Raw genomic sequence first — 25,669 nt, forward strand, 5'->3', positions numbered from 1 at the left:
TTCTGACAACTCTGTCTTCAAAATATCCAAAAATCCAGTCACTTTTCACCTCCTCCCCTGAAATCATTCTAGTCCAACAACCATCATCCATCATCTGTCACCTGAACTGCAGCAAGAAACTCCTAAGCCGTCTCTCTGCTTCTGCCCTTGCTGTCATCAGTCTATTCTCAACACTGTGGCCAGTATGACCCTGTGAACATAGGGCAGGTCATGTCACCCCTCTGCTCAAAACTCTTCAGTAGATTCCCAGCTCATTCCAGAGTAAAATACAATGTCCTTCCATGACCCATAAGGCCCTATATATTGGCTCCCCCCACCTCACCTCTCTGACCACCTCTCCTAATGCTCATTAACTCTCTGCTTTGGCCACACTGGTTTCCTTGTTGTTCCCTCTTGCCCGAACCACTCTACTCCCAGATATCCAAACAGCTTGCATCCTCATCTCCTTCAGGTCTTTACTTAAACATCATGTTCTGGGTGAGGACCACTCCAGCCACCCTATCTAAAATTACAATCCCTTTTCCTGCCCCCAGAAATGTGCTACTTTTTCCTCTTTGTCCCTTCCTGACATTTTTCCTCCTTAGCTCTTTTCACCAAATACTAATGTGTTTTATCTTGTTTGTATTCTATCTCCCCATCTAGAAGGTAATCTCCTTCAGAGGCAGGGATTTCTGCCTGTTTTTTTCTGGTGCCTAGATCAACACCCCTCACATAGTAGGCAGTCAACAGATATTGTTGAGCAAATGAATGAATGAAATCATAATAATGAGGGAGACTGTGTCTGTTCTTACTCTCTGTTATATCTCCAGCACCTAGCACAGTGCCTGGCCTGGCACACAGTGGGCACCCAATTGATATTTGTGGAATGAAGTAAAGGAATGAATAGGATTGTTGTGAAGATTAACTGACACATAAAAGATATTTAAGTATTAATAACAGAGTTACAGGAATGAAGAACCATTATTCCTGTTCATTCCGCAATGCAAAGTAACTTAAATGTATCACTTCCTCATAGCAGGAGTCTTGAGTTACTTTTTAATAGTGAAGGAACAAGTAGAACTAGATTGAGAATTTCAGATCTTGTTGTAGTTTTGTATTAAAATAATATAAAGCCCTAATAAGGTGAAGTCTCTCCAGGAAGTGGGTAAGGTGACCCACCTACCTACTGGAGAAGTGGGTGGAGTGAGGTGAGGCTAGCAGTGACGTACCTGGATGTCCATGGACTCTCTGCTAATAAGGGGAATGACAAGGAGGTGTGGATGGATGGAGACGATGTGGACCTCTCTGATGATGGCTGTGTCCCTTCCACCAGGCAAACCTAACAAATTTGGTGGAGGTGTATGGTAGCAACAACAGGTGGTTCAGAAACCTATAAAGCAGGGCTTTGAGATCCACTAAGGATCCCAATCTATTGGTTCTAGAACGTTTTCCAACACAGTTCATGAGCTGTCCCTAAAAACAGCTGTTAGAAACATCAACACTTCAACCCATCCTCAGCCCTTGAGGTCAGCCCACAGTTATAAATGTGGACCCATGGGGTAAAGCGTATCCATTCAGCACTCACATCAGTTTGGAAACATTACGTGGTCGGTGCTTCCACCTACTGACCTTTCCACTAGTGCTGGATGGTGGTTTCTTTGGATTACAGGGTGTCAGGCACAGGCCTTTAGCAGGGACTGAGGTTAAAGATCAACCTTTGTGCACAAAAGTGAGCATGGTACCCTTTTCTGCTAGTGTCTTCTTGCACAGTAATGGGAGTCCATCCTTTCTCTGTGAGGCCCTTGTTGTCTTTTGGAAGGCTGCGGTAAGACCATTTCCTCATTCGAGTTTACTTAGGATTTCCCCCTACCCAAACCTTTTAAATATTACTCACCTGGTCACTACAAAGAACTAAGTGAAAGTAGTCCAGAACACCTTAACGTAAAGAACCTGACCTAGAAACTGCCATATGGCCACCAAGGTTTTAGCTCTGAAAGTAAGGGAAGAATGCTGAATCATCCTGCTCCGAGAAGCCAAACTGTTACACATCCTCATTTCCAGGGCAGATTCATTTCTTCTGTCTTGGTATCTGTCCCTGAGTTTGGGACTATACTTTTTTCTTGAGACAGTTAATTGTAAAGACCTTTGGGTGGTCAAAAAACTTGATTTGCACCAGTGACTCTGCCCTCAAATAAGTAAATGTCCTCGTCACAAAAACAGTTATGCGTCCAATCATGATCTCCCAGACACAGCAGCTAATTACAGTACATCTCACATACCTGAATTAGCCTTTAAGGCACTTCACTCAGTCATCCAACAAACATCAACTGAAGGCCTACTATGTACCTGTTCCAGAGCATATATTTGAGGAATACCCAGTCATTTAGGGGGTGAGAGAAGATAAACTTTGTAAATAGATAAATTACAATAAAACATGATGAATGCTATCTTAGAAGGTCTGCACAATGTTATTCGGCAGCAGATAGAAGAGAGAGATTCCTGGGGGCTGGGTAAGGAGTCAAGACAGACTGTATAGAGAAGAGTGACTTGAGCTGGATATGAAGGGTGAATAAAAGTTCCCCATGGGGGAGGGTGCTGGACCAGACAGGCATCTCAGGCAGAGGCAATTTCAGTGCAAGGGGCAGGGAGGTCAGTACAGGCTGAAGCATAGGGTGGAGTGGAAGAGGGGAAACAGAAAGTGCTGAGCCCAGAATTACTGAGTGTTGGTCCCAACTGCCAGCCAGCACTATGTGCCCAGACACCCTGACTGATGTTTATCAAATTAATGTGTAAAAAGAACCTAGACCTATGCCTGGCACACGATAAACACTCCACGAATTTTGCTTTGAATATTACCATGTGCATTTTGGTGCCACATTCACCACCACCTTATCCTCAGGATTGAGAAAAATTAACAAATATGTGTTGAATGAATGAAGAACTTGTGGTTTCTAAGAAGGAAATGGCAATGGATAGGATTCTCATAATGCTGCATCCAGCATGAAGGTGAAGGGAAAGTGTTTTCTACAGGATTGCTTCAGTCACCTGAAGGTCATTCACTCTTCCCAGTAGTTTCCCCCACCCAAATCTATGCTGGGTAGGGCAGACCACTGGGTTAAAAAGAATAACCATAAAACCTTACATTTGCACAGCTTCTTCAGCTTACTTGTATTATCTAGTTTAAAATAACTGCAATCTTTAAATCCCAAACTTTTAACCTCTTGTCTGAATCCTATTTCAGATATAACCTGAAATTCTCATCTCTGTATTTGAGTTCCCACTAGCCTCCACGGAGGGAAGATTGGCAATGAATTTAAGAAACTGGTAGAGTCACTGCCCATACCTGTCCCAAACTGACCCCTTCATTTACTCCCACACGAATCTCAAGAAAGAATGGAAAGGAGCCTGAGTAAAGGTGGTACCTTAACTTCCTAAACTATCACATTACTTTGCAACGTCACTGTCTAGCCTCAATTTAATATAATTCAGTTCAGTTCCACATCTGATGTCCTAAGGCATACTTATTCCATTATCACTGGCTGGGAATTAGGAGACCAGGTTTTTAAATGTCAGTTTGCTGCCAATTAGCTGGATGGCACTGAGCAAGTCACTTCGTTTTTTTGAGCACCAGGTTTTTCATTTGTAAAATGAAGGGGTCAGAATGGATGATCCCAAACTCCTTCCCAGCTCTCACAATAATTATCAAATGGGAAATAGCATCGATGTCATTGTAACTCTTTCTGTATTTCGAAGCTAGTAAGTTCTGGAGTTTATTTCGGAGGAATACTTTGGCTCAGCAAATTACCAACAGTTTTCTACAGTTGACTCTAGAAGAAACTGGGAAGTAGACTGCATATCTTTATTCATTCAAAAATATTTCTTCAGTGCCTATTAAGGTGTGAGGCACTATTTAGACACTGTTACAGCCCTGAACAAAGCAAAGGAGCTCAGTCTTCTCATGGAATTCACTTCCCTGTGTTTAATTAATCCCCCCACGCACCAAATAAATCTTTTGACTACTTTGGACAGCAGAAACAGTGATCTAATAGGTTTGTTTTATGTGTTGTGATTTGTGTGGGGCAATCTCTGAATTAGCAAAAAAATTAAAACTGCTTCAAAAAATCCCTGTCTTCAGTTTCTCCATCGACTAGGTAAATAACTCTGTAGTTTAAAAAGAAGTAACTCCTCATTTCTGAATAGATTGAGATACATTCACATATGAATTCCAGAAAAATTTTAAGACACTAAACGAAAGGGATGAAATGTTTCCTGCAGCATTGGAATTTAATTTTCTCTTTTCCTACGACTGATTCTTTAACATGGGGTTTTAGATACGAAACAAAGAGCATTTCCCTTCTCCTTCATAGAATGCATGATGGGTCTACAAAAAGGAACATGAAGTGGAATGATGTGTCTGTATCTCAAAAAAGGCATCTTTATAGGCTGTAAAACAAACAAATAAAGAGCAAACTCTTGGGGTGGAAAGATGTATATACTAGATTTAGATCAGTAAAATATAACAGATTATTCCATTTAAGTATGGTACTGATGCAGAATTTTAGAGCTGGAGGAACCCTAAGCCTTAGTTTTATAAATGAGAAACCTGAGATTCAAAGACATAAAGTGACCTGGCCAAGGCAAAGCCAAGATACTCATTAGCAGCAAAGTTGTAATAAGAATCCAATTCTACTGATTCCCTGTCCAAGAATCTAGTACTATATTAACTAACTGAGAGTTTTAGCAAATCAAGACTAGAGAGATGGTGCCCTTTATGGCTGACAGCCACTGTTTTAGACTAAATGTATGACACCTGATGTCTGTAGTATATTTCTCCAACAGACTATACAATCTGATATTACTTATGAAGGGTTTAGATAAACTTATGGATGAAACATCTGGGACAGATATGTTCTACTTAGAAACAGGTCATATTCAAAATCTCATTCCTAAATAGCCTGTTCAGAATTTGGAACCCCTTTCCCCTGCCAAAGAAAAGTAACAAATTATGAGTTAATTTAACCAGGCATGATTGAAATAATATGAATGGTATTCCAAGAAGCACTCTCACTGGGCCCAAAGCCCCTTGAATCCTGGACCCCCCTGAAGTGACTGGATACCTCCAGACTGGAGGCTGGAGAGGCTCAAAACTGCAAGCCAGGGGGAGGTTCCTAAGCCAGGATTCCTAAGTCAGAGACTGTTTGTATTAGGATAATTAAGAATATCTAAAAACATACATAACCTCTTGAGGTCATGGTCACAGATGATAGCCATGTCTTACCCCAAAAAATCTCTTGGACACAGTAGTGGAGAAATCGGTGAGGCCAGAATGGTCTGTACCTGAAATCTTGGCTTTTCTGGAATCGGAATTCAGTACTTTCAGGGAGGAGGATGAGTTTAAAGAAAACCCATCAAAGGTCTTCTCTCCCACTTTACACTCAAGAGGTGACTCCAATCTTTCTCAGATTTCTCCCCATCTGCAGTTTCCTAGCTTGGGAATAATATTCTATGTAGTGCATTAATGATGCTTAGACACTCTTGGAAAACTTTTAAAAACATTCATCCTAATGGCAGTTTTGTAAATTTAGTGTGGGCTTCTATAAATCTAAACTGACAGCGTATCAGTGCGAGCACAATTGGCTAATTTGGGGTTAGCTTGATTTTCCTCGGACCTCCAGGAGGCTTCAGGTGAATTTGAGTTCCTTCCAAACTAAGTCCCCTAAGTGAATTAAATCCTGTTCTCAAATCTTGGCCTCGGGGCAGATGCTGGTGGTCAAAGAAGCTCTCAAGGTTAGGGGCTTTCTCTAACCCAAAGAGATCTCTCAGGGGAGAGCGGCAGGTTTGGAGGACCGGAAGGAGATTTGGCCTGGGGGGGCCCGGTGCGCGCACCCATCCGCTGGCTCTCGGAGACCCCGGAGCGCCTCCCCGCCCTCCCGGGCCCGCCTAGCTCACCGAGGTTGCCGCCGACGATGGTGACGGCGATCTGGTCCATGAGCACCGCCCGGAAGCGCACGTCCTGCTCGGAGCAGCGCTGCCGGAGGGCGCGCAGGATCTGCACCTGAGGGTAGTCCTCGAGGATGCGCCGGTCCGTCAGGAACCAGAGCTGGGAGCACATGGCGGCCAGGGCGGCGGCGCCCGGCGGGGCGCGGGCCCCCTCGGCGCCCCGGGCCGCTCGCTCTGGCTGGCGGGCGGCCGGCGTCCCGGGCGAGCGCGCGCCGCGGCTCCGCTCGCGCCGGTGCGCCAGGCGCCTCTGCAGCCCTGACCCAGCGAATCTGCCCGGCCACTCAGCGCCGCCGCCGATCCCGGCCAGCCAATCAGCGCGCGGCGGCGGGCGCGGGCCGGCCGCGGGGCCAGCTGCAGAGGCGGCCGCGGCGGGGCCCAAGCCTGCTGCGGCCGGGAGAAGGGACCCGGGTGGGGTTAGCGGCCCCGGGAAGCCCCGAGCGAGGAGGGCGGCGGGGAGGCTGATGGAGGGCATCCCTGCTCCGCGCTGGACCCCGGCGGGCGTGACGCTGCCGGCCGAGGTGGGGCGGCCGGAGCGGGAGGGGTTAGGGCGGCGACCCAGTGAAGCCGAGAGGGTGTCCGGGCTGACGGAATAGTGGTCCGCAGCGGGCAGCGGGATGCTTCCCAAAGGCTGTCCCGAGCACCCGAGGGCTGGGAGCATCGGCGGCCCCCTCCAGAGCCTGGGCCAGGGCCTCGGGGACGTCCCAAAGGAGACTCCGGGGCCTGGCGAAGGTCACACAGCTAGGCCTCCGGGTGGACCCTGGCCTTGGAATGCTCTGCCCAAATCCTGGCCTGGAGCTGGGGTGGGGATTGAGGGTTCAGGTAATTTGAAGGTGTGTTTCTCAGGGTCTCAGGTTTTCTTTCACTGGACACCCCCTCCCAGGATGCAGCGGTTCTGGGCCTGCACAACCTCAATGTGAAGAAAATGGACTCCTTTTAGTTAGAAGGACCACCAGCTGGTCTTCCCCCATGCCCCCAGCCCATACAACTGAGTCATCTTTAAACATTGTCCTTGGTCCTAGCCAATCGCAAATTCTGCCAGCAAACAACTATGTTTGAATCCAGACTTTCCTCTCTAAATAACTGAAAGACTGAAGTTAGCCATCTTTGGAGATTGCATTTGCTCTTCTGGCTCATTAAAATATTTGTCTTTTTTTGGCTTAGGGGGGCAAGAGGAATTTCAAAGCAGACCAAACAATGATAATTTAGAAATGGGGTAAGATATCTCAGGTAAGGTATAGGCTTCACTATCTATATTTTGCAGGTGTGTGCATTTACCCACTTGATGTGCCATTGGAAAAGTTCTGTCTAAATGGAATTTCAAATATTAATTATTTTTCAAGCAATGTTAAGTAAATCTTTTCGTGTTGCAAAATACCCCCCCCCAACCCCATGAATGTATTTTCTTAAAGTAGTAGTAACCTAGTGCCCTATGACTTAGTAACTTTCAAAACTATCTTATAACCACAGATCGACTTGGGCACTAGAGGCTCTATCTTGTACCTTGACCATTTCCTTGATGTCCTATGGTATATATTTGGTACACCCTGATGCTTTCTACTTGGCTTCTGCAGGATCATAATACATAGGATGTCTATAAGATGATCAGAACCATAGTTGTCTGGAACGATAATTTGTATATAAGAGTCACTAAATTTAGAAGTTGCTTACAATCCATTTTCATAGTTATCTTCATAAGTCAAGAATGTTTAATTCATATGCAGATGGATGCCAAGATCCCCAAAACCCAAGCTTGAGGAGAACAGGATCTGGGGATCCAGATGTTGTGATCACTTCTTCACTGTCTTTGCTCACCCTCCCTAGAAGGTTGCTAACACCGCTGTGATCTCCCTTTTCTAGGATGGGTGATAAGTGAGAACCTGGGACAGTGGCATATCCAGTTAGGAGATAGCTAAACTTATGTTGGTATGTTTTGTTCTATTATCAAAATTATCAAGCACAGAGGTAACTGCCCCAGATTTGGGTTATTTTCTAAGATGTATTACCTTATGTAATATTTCTCCATAGATGACTCCCAAATTCAGTCCCCTGACCAGGGATCGAACCCACGCCCCCTGCAGTGGAAGCGCAGAGTCTTACCACTGGACTGCCAGGGAAGTCCCCAAATTCAATTTTAACCCTGACGCCTCCTGAGGTTCAACAATATAAAAACATGCTGTCCTGCCATCACCTCAATGTCCCTAGAGCTAAACTCATTCTTTTCCCCTTCATTCCAGATTCAGCTGTCTTAAACCATAAGGAAAGTGTATTATCTCATGTAACAAGAAATCCAGGTAGGTCACTTCTAAGGTTTATTCATTTAACAGCTCAGTAAATTTATCAGGGACCCAAATTCTTTCCATCTTTTCACTCTGACTACCTTAGGCCAGTGCCCCTCATAGTTACAAAATGGCTGCCATAATTTCAGCTGACACATGCATATACACAATGTCCAATGGAAGTAGAGAAACTGTTTCTTCCCGTGTGTCTCTCTTTATTAGCAAGGAAAACCTGTCTCAGAAGACCACAAGCAGGCTTCTCACACTCTCCCACGTCTAAACTAGTCACCAGCAGAGAGTAAGAAGCCATCATGAGTGGCTTAATGTAATCATGATTTACCCCCTGTGGCTGGGAATTGGAATCCCACCACCCTCACCAAGCACATGTAGAGTTAGGTGAACATCTGGACAAAATTGGGGTTCTCTTAGGAATAAAGGGAGAATAGATGTTGGGAGGACAAACAATGGTGTTTGATACAGATGGCAATAAGGTAAATGTATCAGGATAAGCCAGGTTAGGCTGTGGTAACAAGTGATTCCAAAGTGGCTTACAACAACAAAGTTTTATTTCTTGAAATACTGTACATGCCCATAAGAGGCGTATCAGTTTGGCGTATTTGAGGTTGTCTTCATGCCAGGACCCAGGCTGATAGCGTAACCTTTTTCTGGAAAAATGTTGGTCTCGTGGAAGGGGGAAAATGATCACGGTGAATCACATGCTGGTTCTTAATGCTTCTGCCTGGAACTTTTACATGCTAGAGCTCACATTTTCTCGGTCAGAACAAGTTCACCTGGCCAAGTCTGACATTGGTAAGGTGGCGAAGTATTATCCTTTCCTGGCAAGGGCAACAAAAGTTTGTGAAAAACTATAACCAACAATATAGTCTGCCACACTCAAGGATGAGAAATAGCCAAATCCTACTCTGCTAATCGTCTCTCCTCTTTTTAGGGTTCCCAGGGGAACTATATAAAAGAAAGAAATTGGAATAGAAACCAAAGGATCATTTTATTCATAACTGAGCTAGCACCCAATAACCTCTAGAACAGAACTCTGCCAAAAGACTGAATCATATGGCTTACGTTTAAGGCTGAAGTGAAGCTTTGTAATTCCCTGCTCCGCCTCCACCCTCTAGATTTTGGGACTATCGTGCATAGGCATGCCTGTGGAAAGAGGGGAGAAGATGATCAGATCTGCAAGCAGACCCGCTTTACTCAACCAAGTGAGGGCCAAATGGAAACTGGGCTGGTCCTACCTGGAGCAAGAACAGCACTCCTGACCATGTGCCCTTTCAACACAAAGTGACCCAACCACCAGTAAAATGTGAACTCGTTAGTGTCCTGGGCTCTGACCAATCAGATTAAAAACTTCTTCCTTCTGAAGGTAGCCAGTCAGAGGACAGGGCAGAGGAAAAGGGAATTCCTTCCTATGTTCTCACATTCTCAATTTTGTTCTCTCTTAATCTATTAGGAAGAGGGGTAGAAAAGTCTTCTGCCAAACAAATGAACATGGCTTGTCTATTTGCCTCCTCATCTAGACTGTAAGCCTCTCAAGAACAAGGGCCAATGCATCGTGCATCACTGTTTCCACATATGGTAGGTACTCAAGTATCTGTTGATAAAGTTAGGACTGTCATGTAAAAGACATCACTGCAATTTCAGCTGAGAAAACTGTGGTCAGTTACAGATATACTAGGTTTTTGTAACCTGGGATTCTGGGGCCCTATTTCTTATCTTACTTCCAACCTTCACTATATATTGGCACAAAAGGGTACTGAGATGTGGGTCTGGACTGTGGAAAGAAAGTGAAAGTCTTTGTAAATATTACATGTGACCCCAAGCAGATTGATATGTCAAGTTAGAAGATCAAAATTCAATTGACCTCAATAAATTAGAGAAATGGTCATCAGTGACACTAGGATAAATGGAAAGTAGTATATTGAAGGAGTAAAAGAAGCATCACACACGCATAGGTTCAAGAGAGAAAAACTGGCCATGCAGGAATGTGGCCAAGAAAGACCTTATAGTTGTGGCAAACCAATAACAGAATGAATAGAAAAATGATGGGCTATATTAACAGAAGTCTACAAGGCCAAATTCATCTTCATATCCCTGGGACCTAGCACGGTGCCTGGCACACAGTGCATATTGAGAAATAGTTATTGAAAAAAATTGTGTGGCTTTGGTCAGATTGTTCATGCTGTTCTGTCCCTCTGAAAGCCTTTGCATGATCAATGCCTATCCACTCTTCAAGACCCAGCTCAGACACAATTCTTCCATGTTATCTTTCCTAAAATTTACCTTACCCTCACCTAGAAGAAAGCTCTCCATTTCTGAATCCTCATAAGCAGTTAATAACTGCTAGCTTACATTAATTATAATTAATATGTATTTAATTATGAAATATAATTAATTTTATTCTAGTCATGGGCTCAGTAATTATTGGGTGAATGGTAACTCTCAGATTATGACAATCCAATATACATAATTTCAAAATTATAGAATTAATGACTAAAGGGAGGGGTCTCAAATTCTAGAATTTTGCATTTCTGGCACTGACTCTCTCACTTTCCTTGGTCTAGTAATCCAGATGTCAGCTTTTCCCTCATCCTCTTGTTCAAGCTCCCACCCGTTATTCCCTCTCACACCAGGGTCTTAAGGAACAAGGCAGAATTTACTGAAGGGGAGACATGATGTACATCTTGTACACTGCAGTAATTCACTTGAAAATACCCTACAACCCACCTCTTTTTTCAGAGTACTCTCTGCTTCTGCCACTACGGATCTTTTTCCACTCCACTCCCCAGCCTCCAGTCTTGTTGCTCTTAACTCCCCCTCCCAGAGTCCTAGGCAGATTCCTCAACCTTTCGTTATTGGGAGGAATGCATTTTACCCCAGCTCTACTTCCAAACTTGCGCCCTTGATGAATTACTGTTTAGCAAAACAGGCCTTTCAATGAACAGATCCATCTTCTTCAGGAAACAGAGGGGGATTATAAATAATTTTTCCCTGTTGCAGATACAATTAACAAAATGACTAAATGGGGTTAGTCAGTGAAGTCTTCATTGGAAGCTTGCTGGAGTCAGCTTTTGAAGATGACAATAGATGCAGCTTTGCAGGGCAGAGTGCAAGGAAGACATTCAGGTGGTTGCTAGCTGCTGTCCGGCTGTGGATGAGCTAGGCTCTCAGAACCAGGTAGAAGTTTATAGTTTTCAAGGGGCTTTCCCTATCTCTCTTGAGACAAGGCTGCGTAATGGCTTATCTTGCTCTCTGCCAGCCCTAGCCTCACTTAATTATAATCATTAAAGATAGATGTTTGTTGTCTCAGTCTTTCCTAGTTCCTTAGCCATTTCTGACAAGTCAAGAATTATATTAGAAGCCTCAGCACTATCTTTCCTTTCCTCTCGTGTTAGGATACAGGCTATGCTGCTATAACAAAGAGACTCTACAAGGAATTTATTTCTCTCTCACTTAATAGTCCAGTAAGGTGGATGTCCGGCATGAAAAGGTAGCTTTTTCCCCTCGTTCAACCTGGGACCCAGGTTCCTTTCATCTTAGTGTGTTACCTGCTCCAGCGGTGTGGTCATTGTTGGCATGTTCGAGGCTGGCTTTATTAACCACATCTGTGTTCCAGACCTCTGGAAGGAGAAAGAAAAAGTGGAGACAAGTAGCTTCCTTTTAATGATGTAACATGAACATTATACTCCTAACTTTCATTTACATCCCAAGAACTTGGTCACATGGTCACCTCTACTGCAAGGGAGGCTGGAGAATATATTCTTTAATTGGACAGATATGTGCCCACCTAAAACTCAGTGGTGGGGAGAAGGGGTTCTATTACTAAAAGGAAGAGGAACTGGAGGTGGGGATGATGAGTGGTTTCCACCATAGCTCCTTATCCCTGTGTGAGATAAACTTCTTAGCATGGCATAAGTGACCCTGTGGACCTTTAGCTTTCCGCTCTAATAGTATAGACTTCCTTGAACTGCCCTGAATATGGTTTTGTGTGTCTCACCTCCATGACTGTTCATGGTAAATCTCGCTCGCCTTTCCTTGCCTGCTACAACCAGCTCAAGCAGCATCTTCTCCAAGAAGTCTTCTAAACCTTAGTTTGGCATAAGTGAACCTTCTTTGTGTTCTCATAGTGCACTATGCATTCCTCTCTTTTGGCACTTGTCAAATTCCCCCGCTATCAGCACAAGCTTGAAATCATCTCTTTATGGCTCCGTCTCCATCTAGATTGTAAGCAACTTGAGAGCAAATATGCTCTGTCTCAGTGTTATTTGTATCCTTATTACCTAACTGTGCTAAATTCCTTTTGCCCACCAGTGGGGAAAATAACTTGCACTATTGCCTGACCCCCTGCATGTCCACTGAGTTGTGGCTTTCATCTGTAATGGCCAGACTGTATACGTGGGCATTCTTTCCATTTGGATGGAAGCACTAGCCTGAAACCCCTGCTGATCTAGGATACTGATCCTCTTGCTAGATTTTGTGAATTCCTGCCTCTGGGGGGCCTAAGACCTGTTTTGTTACTCCCTAGGGGCTGACTGCTAACCCAGAACCAGGGTACGACACAGCCATGGCTAGGTTAATTTCCTCCAGTTCTGCTCCTAGTGGGCTCTGGCTATTTCCCCCTTACCACTGGTTCATCCTGCTAAGGCTTTATCATGCCTGACCTATGAATGAATTTGCCCATGTTAGGATTAATAAGTATTGTTGATACCTTCTGTTTGAAGCTAACTGGTCCAGGATGGGAATGGATTCTCAGATTTGTGACGTATCACTGACACAAAATGCAATTTGTATAGGCTTTCTTTAGATGAATATATATATATATCTTAAAACATATATGTCTTAAAATATATGTATCTTTAAAATATGAATATTTGAGTATGCAAAACCAGTATATTGAGAGGGATACTCATTTGGCAAATATTCTTTATTTCATAAAAGGATTGACCAGTCTTAGGAATTAATCTCTCTCTTTTTTTGATATAACTTTAGTCATTGTTCAGTGAGGCACCTTATGTCTGTCCTGGAGAATGTTCCATGTGCACCTGAAAAGAATGTGTATTCTATTGCTTTTGGATGGGAAGTTCTGCAGATATCTATTAAGTCTATCTGTTCTAATATGTCATTTAAGGTCAATGTTTCCTTATTGATTTTTCTGGCCATTGATGTAAGTGGGTGTTAAAAGTCCCCTACTATTATTATGTTACTGTCAAGTGTTTTCTTTATGTTTGTTAATATCTGCTGTATGTATCTAGGTGCTCCTATGTTGAGTGCATATATGTTTACAATTGTTATATCTTTTTGTTGGATTGATCCCTTTACCATTATGTAATGTCCTTCTTTGTCTTTTGTGACAGTCTTTATTTTAAAGTCTATTTTGTCTGATATCAGTATTGCCACCCCAGATTTCTTTTTGTTTCCATTTTCATGGAATACATTTTCCATCCTCTCACTTTCAGTCTCTGTGTGTGTTTAGATCTGAAGTGAGTCTCTTGTAGGCAGCATATACATGGGTCTTGTTTTGTTTTGTTTTTTGTTTTAATCCATTCAGCCACTCTGTGTCTTTTGATTGGAGCATTTAGTCCATTTACATGTAAAGTAATTATTGATGGGTATGCACTTCTTGCCATTTTGTGAACTGTTTTCTGTTTGTTTTTGTAGTTCTTTTTTGTTCCTTTCTTCTTGTTTTGCTCTCTTCCCTTGTGATTTGATGACTGTAGTCTCTATTGTTATGTTTGGGTTCCTTTCTCCTTTTTTTGTGTGTATCTATCATAGATTTTTGATCTGTGGTTACCATGAGATTTATATACAACAACCCATATATATGTGATTATATTAAGTTGATAATCTCTTCTTAAGTTTGAATGCATTCTAACAACCCTGCATTTTTACCCCTTGCCCCACATTTAATGTTTTTGACTTCATATTTTACATCTTTTTGTTTGTGTATCCCTGAACTACTTATTGTGGATATAGATGATTTTACTACTTTTGTCTTAACCTTCTGACTAGCTCTATAAGTGGTTGATCTACTACCTTTACCGTATATTTGCCTTTACCAATGAGATTTTTCCTTTTGAAATTTTCATATTTCTAGTTTTGGTCTTTTCATTTCCACTTAGAGAAATCCCTTTAACATTTCTTGTAAAACCAGTTTAGTGGTGCTGAACTCTTTTAGCTTTTGCTTGTCTGTAAAACTCTTTATCTCACCTTCAAATCTGAATGATAGCCTTGCCAGGTAGAGTATTCCTGTTTGTAAGTTTTTCCCTTTCATCGCTTTGAATATATTGTGCCACTCCCTTCTTGCCTACAAAGTTTCTGCTGAAAAGTCAGCTGGTAGTCTTATGGTAGTTCCCTTATATGTAACTAGTTGCCTTTCCCTTTCTGCTTTTAACAGTCTCTCTTTATTTTTTGCCATGTTAATTACAATGTGTCTTGGTGTGGCTCTCTTTGGATTCTTCTTACTTGGGACTCTTTGATTCTGGACCTGAGTATCTGTTTCCTTTCTCAGGTTATGGAAGTTTTCAGCTGTTATCTTTTCAAATAAGTCCTCTACCCCTTTCTCTTTCTTTTCTCCTTCTGGTATCCCTATAATGTGAACGTTAACATACTTTATGTTTTCTCAGAGGTCGCTTAAACTATCCTCATTTTTTAAATTCTTTTTTCTTTTTTCTGTTCAGCTTGGGTGATTTCCATTACTCTGTCTTCTTCTTACTCTTGATCCAGTCCTCTGTATTATCTAATCTACTATTGTTTCCTTCTAGTGTATTTTTTATTTTAGTTATGTATTCTTTGTCTGTGGTTCTTTTTTGTATTTTATAACTCTTTAACCTTTTCACTGTGTTCATCCATTCTTCTCCTGAGTTCATTGAGCATCTTTATGATCATCACCTTGAACTCTTTATTGGGTAGGTTGCTTATCTTTATCCACTTCACTTAGTTCTTCTTCTGGGGTTTTATTTTATTCCTTCATTTGGAACATATTCTTCTATCACCTCATTTTGTCTAATTCTGTTTTTATTTCTATGTATCAGGTAGGTCGGTTTTGTTTCCCAATCTTGGAGAAGTGGCTTTTTGTAGGTGACATCCTTTGGAGTCCAGTGGCACTGCCCCTCTGGTCACCAGAGCTATATGCTCTAGGGGTGCCCTCTATGTGGGCTGCATAGGCCCTTCTATTGTAAAAGGGTCAACTACTGTGGGCATATTGGTAAATACCATATTGGGCATATTGGCCTGGCTGGTTGCCAGGTCCTGCCTCATGCAGAGGCTGCCAGCCCACTGGTAGCCAGGGCTGGGTCCTGGGGCAGCTGGCTGTGCAGCTCACAGGGTCTCAGGACTGGTGCCAACTGGCTGGTAGGCAGATGAGCCCCTAGTGCTAATAAGGGAGAGGGAGGACTCCAAAATGGCACTTTCCAGCACAGGTGTCTTCATGTTAGAATGAGCTCCCCAAAATGGCTGCCACCAACATCTCTGTCCCCAGGGGGAGTCACAGTTGCTTCCTGATTCTCCTGAAGGCTCTCCAGGATCAGCAATTTGGTCTGACCCAGGCTCCTTTCAAGATCCAGGCTCTATACTGGATCTTGGAGCGTGAGATTTTGTGGGGGCCCTTTAAGAGTGGAGTCTTTGTTTCCCACAGCCCTCTGGGTCTCCCATATGCAAGCCCCCTTTAAAGCCAGACATTCTGGGGGGGTCATCATCCCAGTGCAGGACCCCAGGGCTGGGGAGCCTGATGTGGGGCTTGGATCCCTTGCTCCTTGAGGAGAATCTCTACAATTGTGATTATCCTCCCATTTGTGGTTCACCTACCTGAGTCTTGACTATACTGTACCTCCATCCCTCCTACCTGTCTCATTGTGGGTCCTTCTTTATAGCTTTAGTTGTGGAAAACCTTTTCTGCTAGTCTTCAGGTCATTCTCATTGATAGTTGCTCTGTACATTGTTGTAATTTTGGTGTGCCCATGGGAGGAGGTGAGCTCAGGGTCTTCCTACTCTGCCATCTTGGCCACACCCCTTCTAGTGTTCTTGATGAGATGAAGATGTATTGGCAATTTGTAATGAATTGAAGCGAAGTTCCCAGCTTCAAAAGGTCACTTAAGAGTTAGAGATAGCTGCATAGCTCAAGTGCTCAGAGCCCTTCCAAGTTTCCCTGCCTGTATTAGTTAGAAGTCATTCATTTACAAATGTCAGAAATACAGTTTAAACTAGTATAAGCAAAAAGGGAATGTACTGGCTTTCAGTCCTTGGAAGTGTAGGAATGGACTTCAGTCACAACTAGATCTAGGGACTAATATACATTTTCCAAATTGGTCTTTCTCACTCTTTCAACCCCTTTCCCTTCCATTCCCTTTCTCTCTCGCTTTCTCTCTCTCTTGCTCTCATTCTCACTCTCACTCTTCTTCTTTCTGTGTGTTGATCCCATTCTCTTCCACAAGAGACACCTTCCTTTGACGTGGCAGGGAAGTTAGACCCCTTCACATTCTCAATGTGCTTTATTTGGAAGACCAGGTGCATTTTTTTCTACCTCTAAACGAAAAGAATCCCCAGAAGAATTTTGATCGGCCTACCCCTGGACCAGTCATTCTGCCCAAGGCTATGTGGTACCTTGGTTGGCTGGGCCCTATGGCTGTGAAACAGGATGGTGTGATTAGCAGCTTCACCAGGCTCACACAGTTTGTGTAGGTTTGGGCAGACAAAACAAGACATACCCACCACGCTCTCCTGTCTAAGGCCTGAGAGTCCCCAGTAAATATCTTAAGTGTCCCCACCAAACAGCCCAGGCTTTACTTCACACTTTTGCTTGTTTCTACTCTTACTGCTCCACACTGACCAGTATTTGCCTTCTGTGTGGATCCCTGCTCCATGATTCCCTTGGACTGCCACTTAACACTGATACGACCACTGTTGGCCACTCTGCTGCTCAGGCCAATGCTTGTGCTGTGTTTTTTTCCTGGACCTCTCTCCTCTCAGTGCTCTATTTGGAGATGTGCCCATGAGCTTCTCAGATGCTCTGACAGGGACCAGTACATACGGTTGTGCAATCATTCACAGTTGTGAGGGTTGTTTGGTGCATAAGGGCACACATGGGGACTAAAATCTAGCATGAAATGCAGTTCACTAAGCTCAAGTTATACACCCTCCCACATATACTCCAGGAGGAAGAAGCACCTTCTTCTACTTGTACAAGCGTACCAATCCATGCTCCCAGGAGCTGTGACTCCCCCCAGATGACTTTTTCTAATTCAGATGAAGGTTCCCTAAGGGCTAGCAGTAGTGAAGATCTTGCTGTTTCCTTTGAAAAGGAAAGGAACAGCTCCTTCTCTTCTGTTTGCTATTGTATCAGAGGGATGCCACTACCATAAACATAATGCTGGGAGAACAGCAAGGATCACAGGCTCCCCACCCCACCATCTAACTATAACATCCTCACATGCCCTCCCAATATGCCAGAGCAAAGAATAATGAAAGACTGTCACAAATGTGACAGCATTATCAAAAGCATGCAGAAATCAGCTATGTAAATGGAAAGCCTGTTAGGTTCTCTGTTTTATGAAATTGGCAAATTATTCATCAAGATAGAAAATAAAAACAAAGAAAAACTATGAGAATCATCTCACAGAGATACTAACCATTACCACGCCCAAGTAACCCATGTTCACATTTAATCACACCATTAGATTGTGATAGCTCTCAAAGGCAGGTCTTTTAGTGTTACCTGCAGCCTAAACCTGCCCCTCTCCCTCCTCCCCAGAACTTATGCAAGACACCAATGGGCAGTAGCTGGGTCTGGACAAGTTTGGGTAATAGCCACCATGTTGGTCTACAACGACCATGCTGACCAGTCCTCCAGCCCTGATGCTGCTTGTGGCTGGTCACACCACACCATTTCGTGATGAATGCTCTCCTAGGAATCTGGAGTCCTGCCTACAATTTGCCTCTGTCAGTTCTCCCCCTGCCTGTTTTCCCCATCTCTTCAGACATACCTATACATGAATCGTGGATATAGTTTGAGTTCTTTCCCTAGAAGTCTTCTCAACAGGCAAAAACAGAGAGTGCAGTAGAAAACTGGAAGAGGTGTTATCTCACTATACTCCAGCAATATCCAAATCCCAGTTACATCCCAGTAGGCACTACCTTCAATAGCAATAGAAGAGAACGTGGATACTGGTGCCACGTGGTATGTCCTCTGGACCAGTGACTAAGTGAAATCAAAGGTGGTCAAACACATGTGCACATTTCTCAATTTGTGTCTCTCATACTGCTCCCCTATGATTGTATTTTTCTGCAGAAGGGCATGAAACTGAAGGAGTAGGGGTGCTTCCTAATCTGCCACCCAGAGACATTCTTTTGTTTTCCTTTTGTGTTATCATCAATAAAACTAGATGGGGTTCTAGCCAAGGATAAGACAGGGTAAGAGGGAGGTGTGGAAAGGATGTGTCCTGAGGAGTTCCTGACTACAGCACAGAGGATTAGAAGGACCTAATGTAGAGATAGCGAGAACAGTGAAGTAGATACCCCTAACCACAGGAGCTTAGCTCTGACTGATCAGATTAAAGGAAATAAAAGAAAAGATAATTTCAGCAATGGAAATGAAACAACTTTCATTGGCTTTCAATGACTGGCTTTCAAACTGATCTGCCAACTGAGAGTCAGTCCTGTACCTGCTGAGCTAAATTCTTGGTAAAAAGCAAAAGTTAGATGACTCACACCCATTACTTGGAAAAATTAATAGTGTCCCTCCTTGCCTGGGAAGCTGACATCATACTATCAGTGTTTGGTATTTATTTTGTCTTGCTGAAGCCTTCCAATTTTATTTTTTTAATCCTGAAGCCAGCTACAGGTTCCTAGGAACGGTTGTTATTTGACAGCATCATATAAATTAGTCATGTTCAGTGGAAGTGAATGTACTGTACACAGCAGAGATCAGGTTGAATATAGAGGAGGCAGCACAGGTAGTAGGAAAAAACACTGAACTAGGGGACCCAAGTTCTTGTCCTGCCTAGCACTGCTAACTAGCCAGCAATGTGACATTAGGAAAGTCACTTAAACCTCACTAGCCTTAAGTGTAAAGTGAAGGGTTTAAAATTAGATAACCTATTATTTAAATTAACTAACTTCTAAGGCCAGCTCTAAAATGCTAATTCCATAGTCTCATTGGAAGTGGCACAAGGTGTTCAAGAAACTCATAGACAAACACCTGGATCAAGCGCAAATTAGCTGAACTGAGCCAACTACCAAGAGGAAACAAACCCACGCTGGTGAAGACCAGAGGTGTAGCTACAACGTCCACACTTGTTTTCCAGGAAGGTGTGTGATGGCTGGGCACAGGGGCATGACAGATAGTACTGTGAAATAATTTAGTCATGGACTCACTAAATGTTCCTTTCAATCTAGGTATGAGACTTGATATACAACTAAATGTTTCCCATGACTTGCTATGTATATATATATTTTGGTCTGATATCACATCTCAAGGGAAATATATCCAAAAAGACCTACTCACCCAGTAAAGTTCTTTGTGGTACCTACAGAGGCTGTATACAAATAACAAATCAGTGGTAATGCTAGCGTAAAGAATTATGTTGTGGCCATTCTGGATGTACCAAAATGTGGCCCAAAGGTTAGCAGGACCTCCTGACCTTGCTTGATCTACAGTATTGTTCATATTCATAAGATACAATGTGTACTTTGTTGATGGCACAGCTTAGATTCTGTGTGCCCTCTTAGTTGTCTATGAGAATAGGAGAAAGGGCCCTAGCTTACAGGAGATGAGGCTTAGTCTAGGTCTGGGCAATACACATCACATACCCAGAGACTGCAGACAAGACAAATGAGATGCTTAGGAAGTCCTTCTGAATACCACCATTTCCAAAAGACAGTCCCAGTCTACGTACCAAGTCTTATGTCCCAATACAAGAGTCCTGAGTCAAGGCATCCTACTGCAATCACTTGCTTTCAGTATACCATGGCTTCCCTGGGGAGTACTACCTCAAAACTTAGTCCTTCTGGGGGTGATTGATAACGCTTCTCTTTTCCATACGAGTTCTGAACCACCTAATAAACAAGACAAGAGCTGGCAGATGGAGGACAAATTAATGTTTATTTTCAACGTATTGGAGAATGTGACTTAGATGTGAGAGTCAAACTGTCTTCTTAATGCTGAACCTCAGGGTCAGACAGATTTACCACATGGTCAGAGAAGTCACTGAATTTCTGTAGGACTCCTCCATAAGGGAAGGACATTTATGAAACACACAACATGAAGGAGAAGCAGAGCAGAGAGCCTGCTATCTGTAGCCAGACCTGCTCCCCAAAGGAAGGAGATAAGAAGGTGTTCTGCTGTGCATGCCTAGTTTCTCCTTCCAAACTTACCAGTCGGATAAATTACTGTCTTCCCCAGTATTATGCTAATAAGGCTGCTCCTGCCAAATGGAAGGGATTTGAAATTGAGAGGAAGCATTGCTCCACCCAGCCTCCCTTCCCCATTAACAAAGCCCAAGACCTTTTCCCAGGCTCGTAGGGAGGCCTAAAGTTTCAGCAGTGAAACGACACATTTCCTCCCTTTCTAACCCACCCCTTGGGACAAAACAACTTAAGTGCTCATAATACTAGGCAGAAAACTGTTCATTAGGGGTTCAGTAAGCAAAGAAGGACATAGTCTGCCTGTCCTGCTTTCTTCTGACACTGCATCCCAGGGTCCCTTCCTCCTTTGGAATAACTGTGGCTGGCACAGGGTATGGGGATGGTAACAATTACTGAATAATTACTTGGCAGCTTCTGAATTCTTGTCCAGAGATCCTGGAGGGTTTTATTTTAGGGAAAACCAAAGAATAGAGTGGGACCATCCCAGAGTATGGTATTCACATGCCAATTGACACAAACTCAAGAACTTGCGTATCTTTGGCCCATTCTCCTTAAGGGTACTACATCAGAAACCAGGATTCACTTTTTTTTCTTTTTTTAAAATAAGGTTTATATATATTTTTAACAGTATTAGGTTTACAGAAAAATTTAGATTTTGCAATGGTAGTAAAGAGAATTCCCATAAATCCCAAACTCAGTTTCTCCTATTAGTAACATTCTACATTCGTGTGGTACACTTGTTATAGTTAATGAAACAATATTGATACATTATTGTTAACTAAAGTCTATACCTTATTCAGATTTGTTTTGCTTTTTTCCTTCTAGTTTTATTGAGAAATAATTGACGTGCATCACTGTGTTAGCTTTAAGGTGTACAGCATGATGGTTTAATTTACATGTATTATGAAATGATTACCGTATCAGTTTAGTTAACATCTATCTTCTCATACAGATACAGTAAAAAGAAAAACAATTCTCCTCGTGATGAGAACTCTTAGGATCTACTCTCCTAACAACTTACCTATATATCATACAACAGTGTTAGCTATAGTCATCATGTTGTACATTACATCCCTAGCACTTATTTATCTTATAAGCTGAAGTTTGTACTTTTTGACCACTTTCCTCCAGTTCTCCCTCCCTCCACCCCCTGCCCTGGTAATCACAAATCTGTTTTCTTTTTATGTGAATTTGGTGTTTTGTTTGTTTTGTTTTTTTAGATTCCACATGTAAATGAGATCATACAGTTTTGGTCTTTCTTTGTCTGCTTTATTTCACTGAGCATAATGCCTTCAAGGTCCACCCATGTTGTCACAAATAGTAGGATTTCCTTGTTTTTTTAATGTCTTAATAGTGTTCCATTGTGTATATATACCACAGCTTCTTTATCCATTCATCCATTGACGGACACTTGGGTTGTTTTAGTGTCTTGGCTATTGTAAATAATGCTGCAATGAACATTGGGGTGCAGATACCTTTTTGAGCTAGTGTTTTCATTTCTTTGGATATATTCCCAGAAGTGGAATTGCTGGATCATACGGTAGTTCTATTTTAAACTTTTTGAGGAATCTCCATACTGTTTACCACAGTGTCTGCACCAATTTACATTCCCACCAAGAGTGCACAAAGGTTCCCTTTTCTCCACATCTATGCCAGCATTTGTTATCTCTTGTCTTTTTGATGATGGCCAGTCTAACAGGTGTGAGGTGATGAGATTTGTTTAGTTTTTACCAAATGCCCTTTTTCTGTTCCAGTATTCCATCCAGGATACGACATGACATTTACTTGTTATATTTCCTTAGGCTCCTCTTGGCTGTGCCACTTTCTCAGAACTTACCTTGTTTTTGGTGACCTTGAGAGTTTTGAGGAAAATTGGTCAAGTGTTTTGTAGGATGTCTCTCAGCTGGATTTGTCTGATGTTTTTCTCATGATTAGACAGGGGTTATGGCCTTTTGGGAGGAAGACCAGAGAAGTAAGGTACCATTTTTCATCACATCATATCAAGAGTACATACCATCAACATAACCTAGGACTACTGATGTTGACCTTGATCACCTGGCTGAGGTAGTGTTGGTCAGGTGTTTCCACCATGAAATTACTCTTTTTTTCTCCCTTTCCATACTTCTCTGTTTGGAAGGAAGTTACTGTGTGCAGCTCGCATGTAAGGGATGGGGAGTTATGCTCCACCTCCTTGAGGGCAGAACATCTACATAAATTATTTGGAATTTTTTTGCACAGGATGTATGTCTTGTCTTCCCCATTGACTTATTTATTCAGTCACTTATTTATATCACCCACTGACTTCTTACTTGTAGTTTTTCATCTGGCCACATGCTTAGAATTCAGAAGGAGAAACTCAAATTGGATTCTTATGGATATTTGTTTTATATGTTGGGTTATAACCCAATACTGATTTGATTATTTTATTGTTTGAATTGTTCCAACTTTGGCCATTAGGAGCTCTTTCAGTTGGTTCCCATGGTCCCTTTTTTTTTTTTAATTTTATTTATTTATTTTTATTTATTTATGGCTGCGTTGGGTCTTCGTTTCTGTGCGAGGGCTTTCTGTAGTTGCGGCAAGTGGGGGCCACTCTTCATCGCGGTGCACGGGCCTCTCATCATTGCGGCCTCTCGTTGCGGAGCACAGGCTCTAGACGCGCATGCTCAGTAATTGTGGCACACGGGCCTAGTTGCTCCGCGGCATGTGGGATCTTCCGAGACCAGGGCTCGAACCCGTGTCCCCTGCATTGGCAGGCAGATTCTCAACCACTGTGCCACCAGGGAAGCCCCCCATGGTCCCTTTGGCATATCCCCATCTTTGTCTTATTGTGTTTTTCTCTTTTGTTTTTGTTGTTTTGTTTTTTAGCACTACAAGATGCTTCAGGTGCATGTTGTATATTTCCCATCCCAATCCTAGAATAAGCGATTTTTCCAAAGAGGCAGAGTTCATTCTTGATTTGCATATTTACATCTACAACAAACTCATTAAAAAGTGGTGAGGGAGATTGGGAGCAGAATGGGTGGGGTCCCATTTCTTACTGATTCAGCTATTTTACCTTGCTTACTCCTGCAAAAGTTTGAAATCTATATTTGTTTCCTATTGTTGCTGTAACATATGCTGTTTCTTATTGCTTCTATAACAAATTACCATAAAGTTAGTGGCTCAAAACAACACAAATTTATTATCTTATACTTCTGGAGGTCAGAAGTCTGAAATGGGTCTTATGGGGCTAAAATGAAGTGTTGGCAGGGCTGCGTTCCTTCTGAAGATTCTAGGGGAGAATCGGTTCCTTGCCTTTTTCAACTTCTTATGGCTATCTGCATTCCCTAGCTCATGGCCGCCTTCCAGCTATGGTATCACACTAACCTCTGCTTTCATAGTCAATCCCCTCTTTCTCTCTCTTCAGCCTTCCTCTTCCATCTCTTAAGGACCCTTGTTATTACATTGGGCCCGCCCAGATTATCTAGAATAATCTCCCTGTTTTAAAACCTGTAATTTAATCATATCTGCAAAGTCCCTTTTGTCATGTAAGGTGACATATTCACAAGTTCTGGGGATTAGAACATGAACATCTTTGGAGGGTCGTTATTCTATCTACCACAAAATCCTAAAACCGAAAAGTGACATTTGCTGATAAATCACAGTTTTACCTATTTCCTTTATGCCACACAGGACATTCTAAATCTAAACATTTTCAGCCTCAGACAATCATTTCTCCTTTTCCCCAAAAGAGTTAATAATAACAATATTATTTAATAAACCTCCCTAAACAACTTATGCCACTTTTTGGTATTTTGCCCAGAAAAGTAGCACAATTTTCCTCACTAATTCTAGTGATATTTTGCCCAGTAGCAATTTAGGAAATGCAGGTTAAATAGTTCATGTGGTTGATTTCCTACTCTAACCAAATGATCTCTAAACAGGAAAGGCTAAAGCCTTTATCCAGGCTCATGGGCCCATGATGGCTCTCAAAGCCTATTTCTTATCTTCTACATCTTTTCCATACTGGAAGTATAAGCCCCATCCATCAGTCAATCACATAGATCAGGGAATCTCCAATTATGTGTCCCATAAGACAGACCCAATATATTAGACTTAAAGTTAAATACTTGTGAATTTTTTTCCCAATGGAGAAAAAAGTTATAGTGATGAATAGAATGTTATACATTTCAAAAATGTTCCCCATTAATTTTCCTTAACACTGATAACCTCATACTGCTAGTCTGTCAACACATGCTAGCTGACAACAAAAGAAATGAACAAGAAGCCAATTAATATTAATAGAAAAGTTAAGAGATAAGCAATAACAAGTCAGGAGTTCCCTGGTGGTCTAGTGATTAGGATTCGGCACTTTCACGGCCGTGGCCTGGGTTCAGTCCCTGGTAGCAGAACTGAGATCCGGCAAGCTGCGTGTGTGGCCCAAAAAAAAAAAAAAAAAAAAAAGGGAAAAGAAATAACAAATCATGTCTACTTTGATAGCTCATGGTGCTTTACTGTAATTTCATGTTGCATGCAAAGAAATACTTTGCTAGCCAAAATGCTTTCTCATAGAAAGAACCCTACATGTAAAGGATAAATATCTTTCTAAATACGGTGGAGCCAACTACTCTTTCTTCATTGTATTGGAGAGTCTTTTTAAAAGGAAACCATTTCTGTCTTGTGAAAGACTAATATAATCCTGGAGAGGCAAGAATATGGACTTTGGAGCTAGGTAAATCTGAGTATGAGCATCTTACTAGCTGCATGACTTCAAATATATTGCTTAACTGAATAATTAGAATTAGTTAGGAATTACATTTGGTTATTTTCAGAAGATTCTAATTAAAGCAATTTAACGATGAAAGAGTCTTACTTCTTCCTCAAAATAAAGAAGTGCAGAATTAAGCAGTTCAGGACTTGTGGTGGCTCATTGATCATTAAGTTTCTAGGTTCTTCCTTTCTGCATGCCCCATGATCTTTAGCACACAGCTTCCATATTCTAGGTCACTCATGATCTGATATGGCTTTTGTTGCTCTAGCCACCTCATCTGCTTTCCAAGCAG

General features: G+C 42.4%; 1 protein-coding gene and 1 long non-coding RNA gene across 2 annotated transcripts in view; one reads left to right on the forward strand and one right to left on the reverse strand.

Annotated features, from left to right (window-relative positions):
- The window catches only part of RIMKLA (ribosomal modification protein rimK like family member A), a 29,381-nt gene extending 23,135 nt beyond the window's left edge, over positions 1 to 6,246 (reverse strand). Inside the window, exon 1 of the mRNA XM_082388317.1 lies at positions 5,929 to 6,246. Coding sequence (XP_082244443.1) covers positions 5,929 to 6,091 — 163 coding nt within the window. The 5' untranslated portion in view covers positions 6,092 to 6,246. The remainder of the gene's footprint in view (positions 1 to 5,928) is intronic.
- A 397-nt stretch (positions 6,247 to 6,643) lies between these two features.
- Positions 6,644 to 25,366, forward strand: LOC309627574. Its single transcript, XR_014243813.1, has 2 exons — positions 6,644 to 6,809; positions 7,141 to 25,366. It is a non-coding gene; the product is annotated as an uncharacterized lncRNA (long non-coding RNA).
- The last annotated feature ends 303 nt before the right edge of the window (positions 25,367 to 25,669 follow it).

Source organism: Balaenoptera borealis (assembly GCF_965194805.1).
Source record: "Balaenoptera borealis genome assembly, chromosome: 1".
Classification (NCBI taxonomy): Eukaryota; Metazoa; Chordata; class Mammalia; order Artiodactyla; family Balaenopteridae; genus Balaenoptera; species Balaenoptera borealis.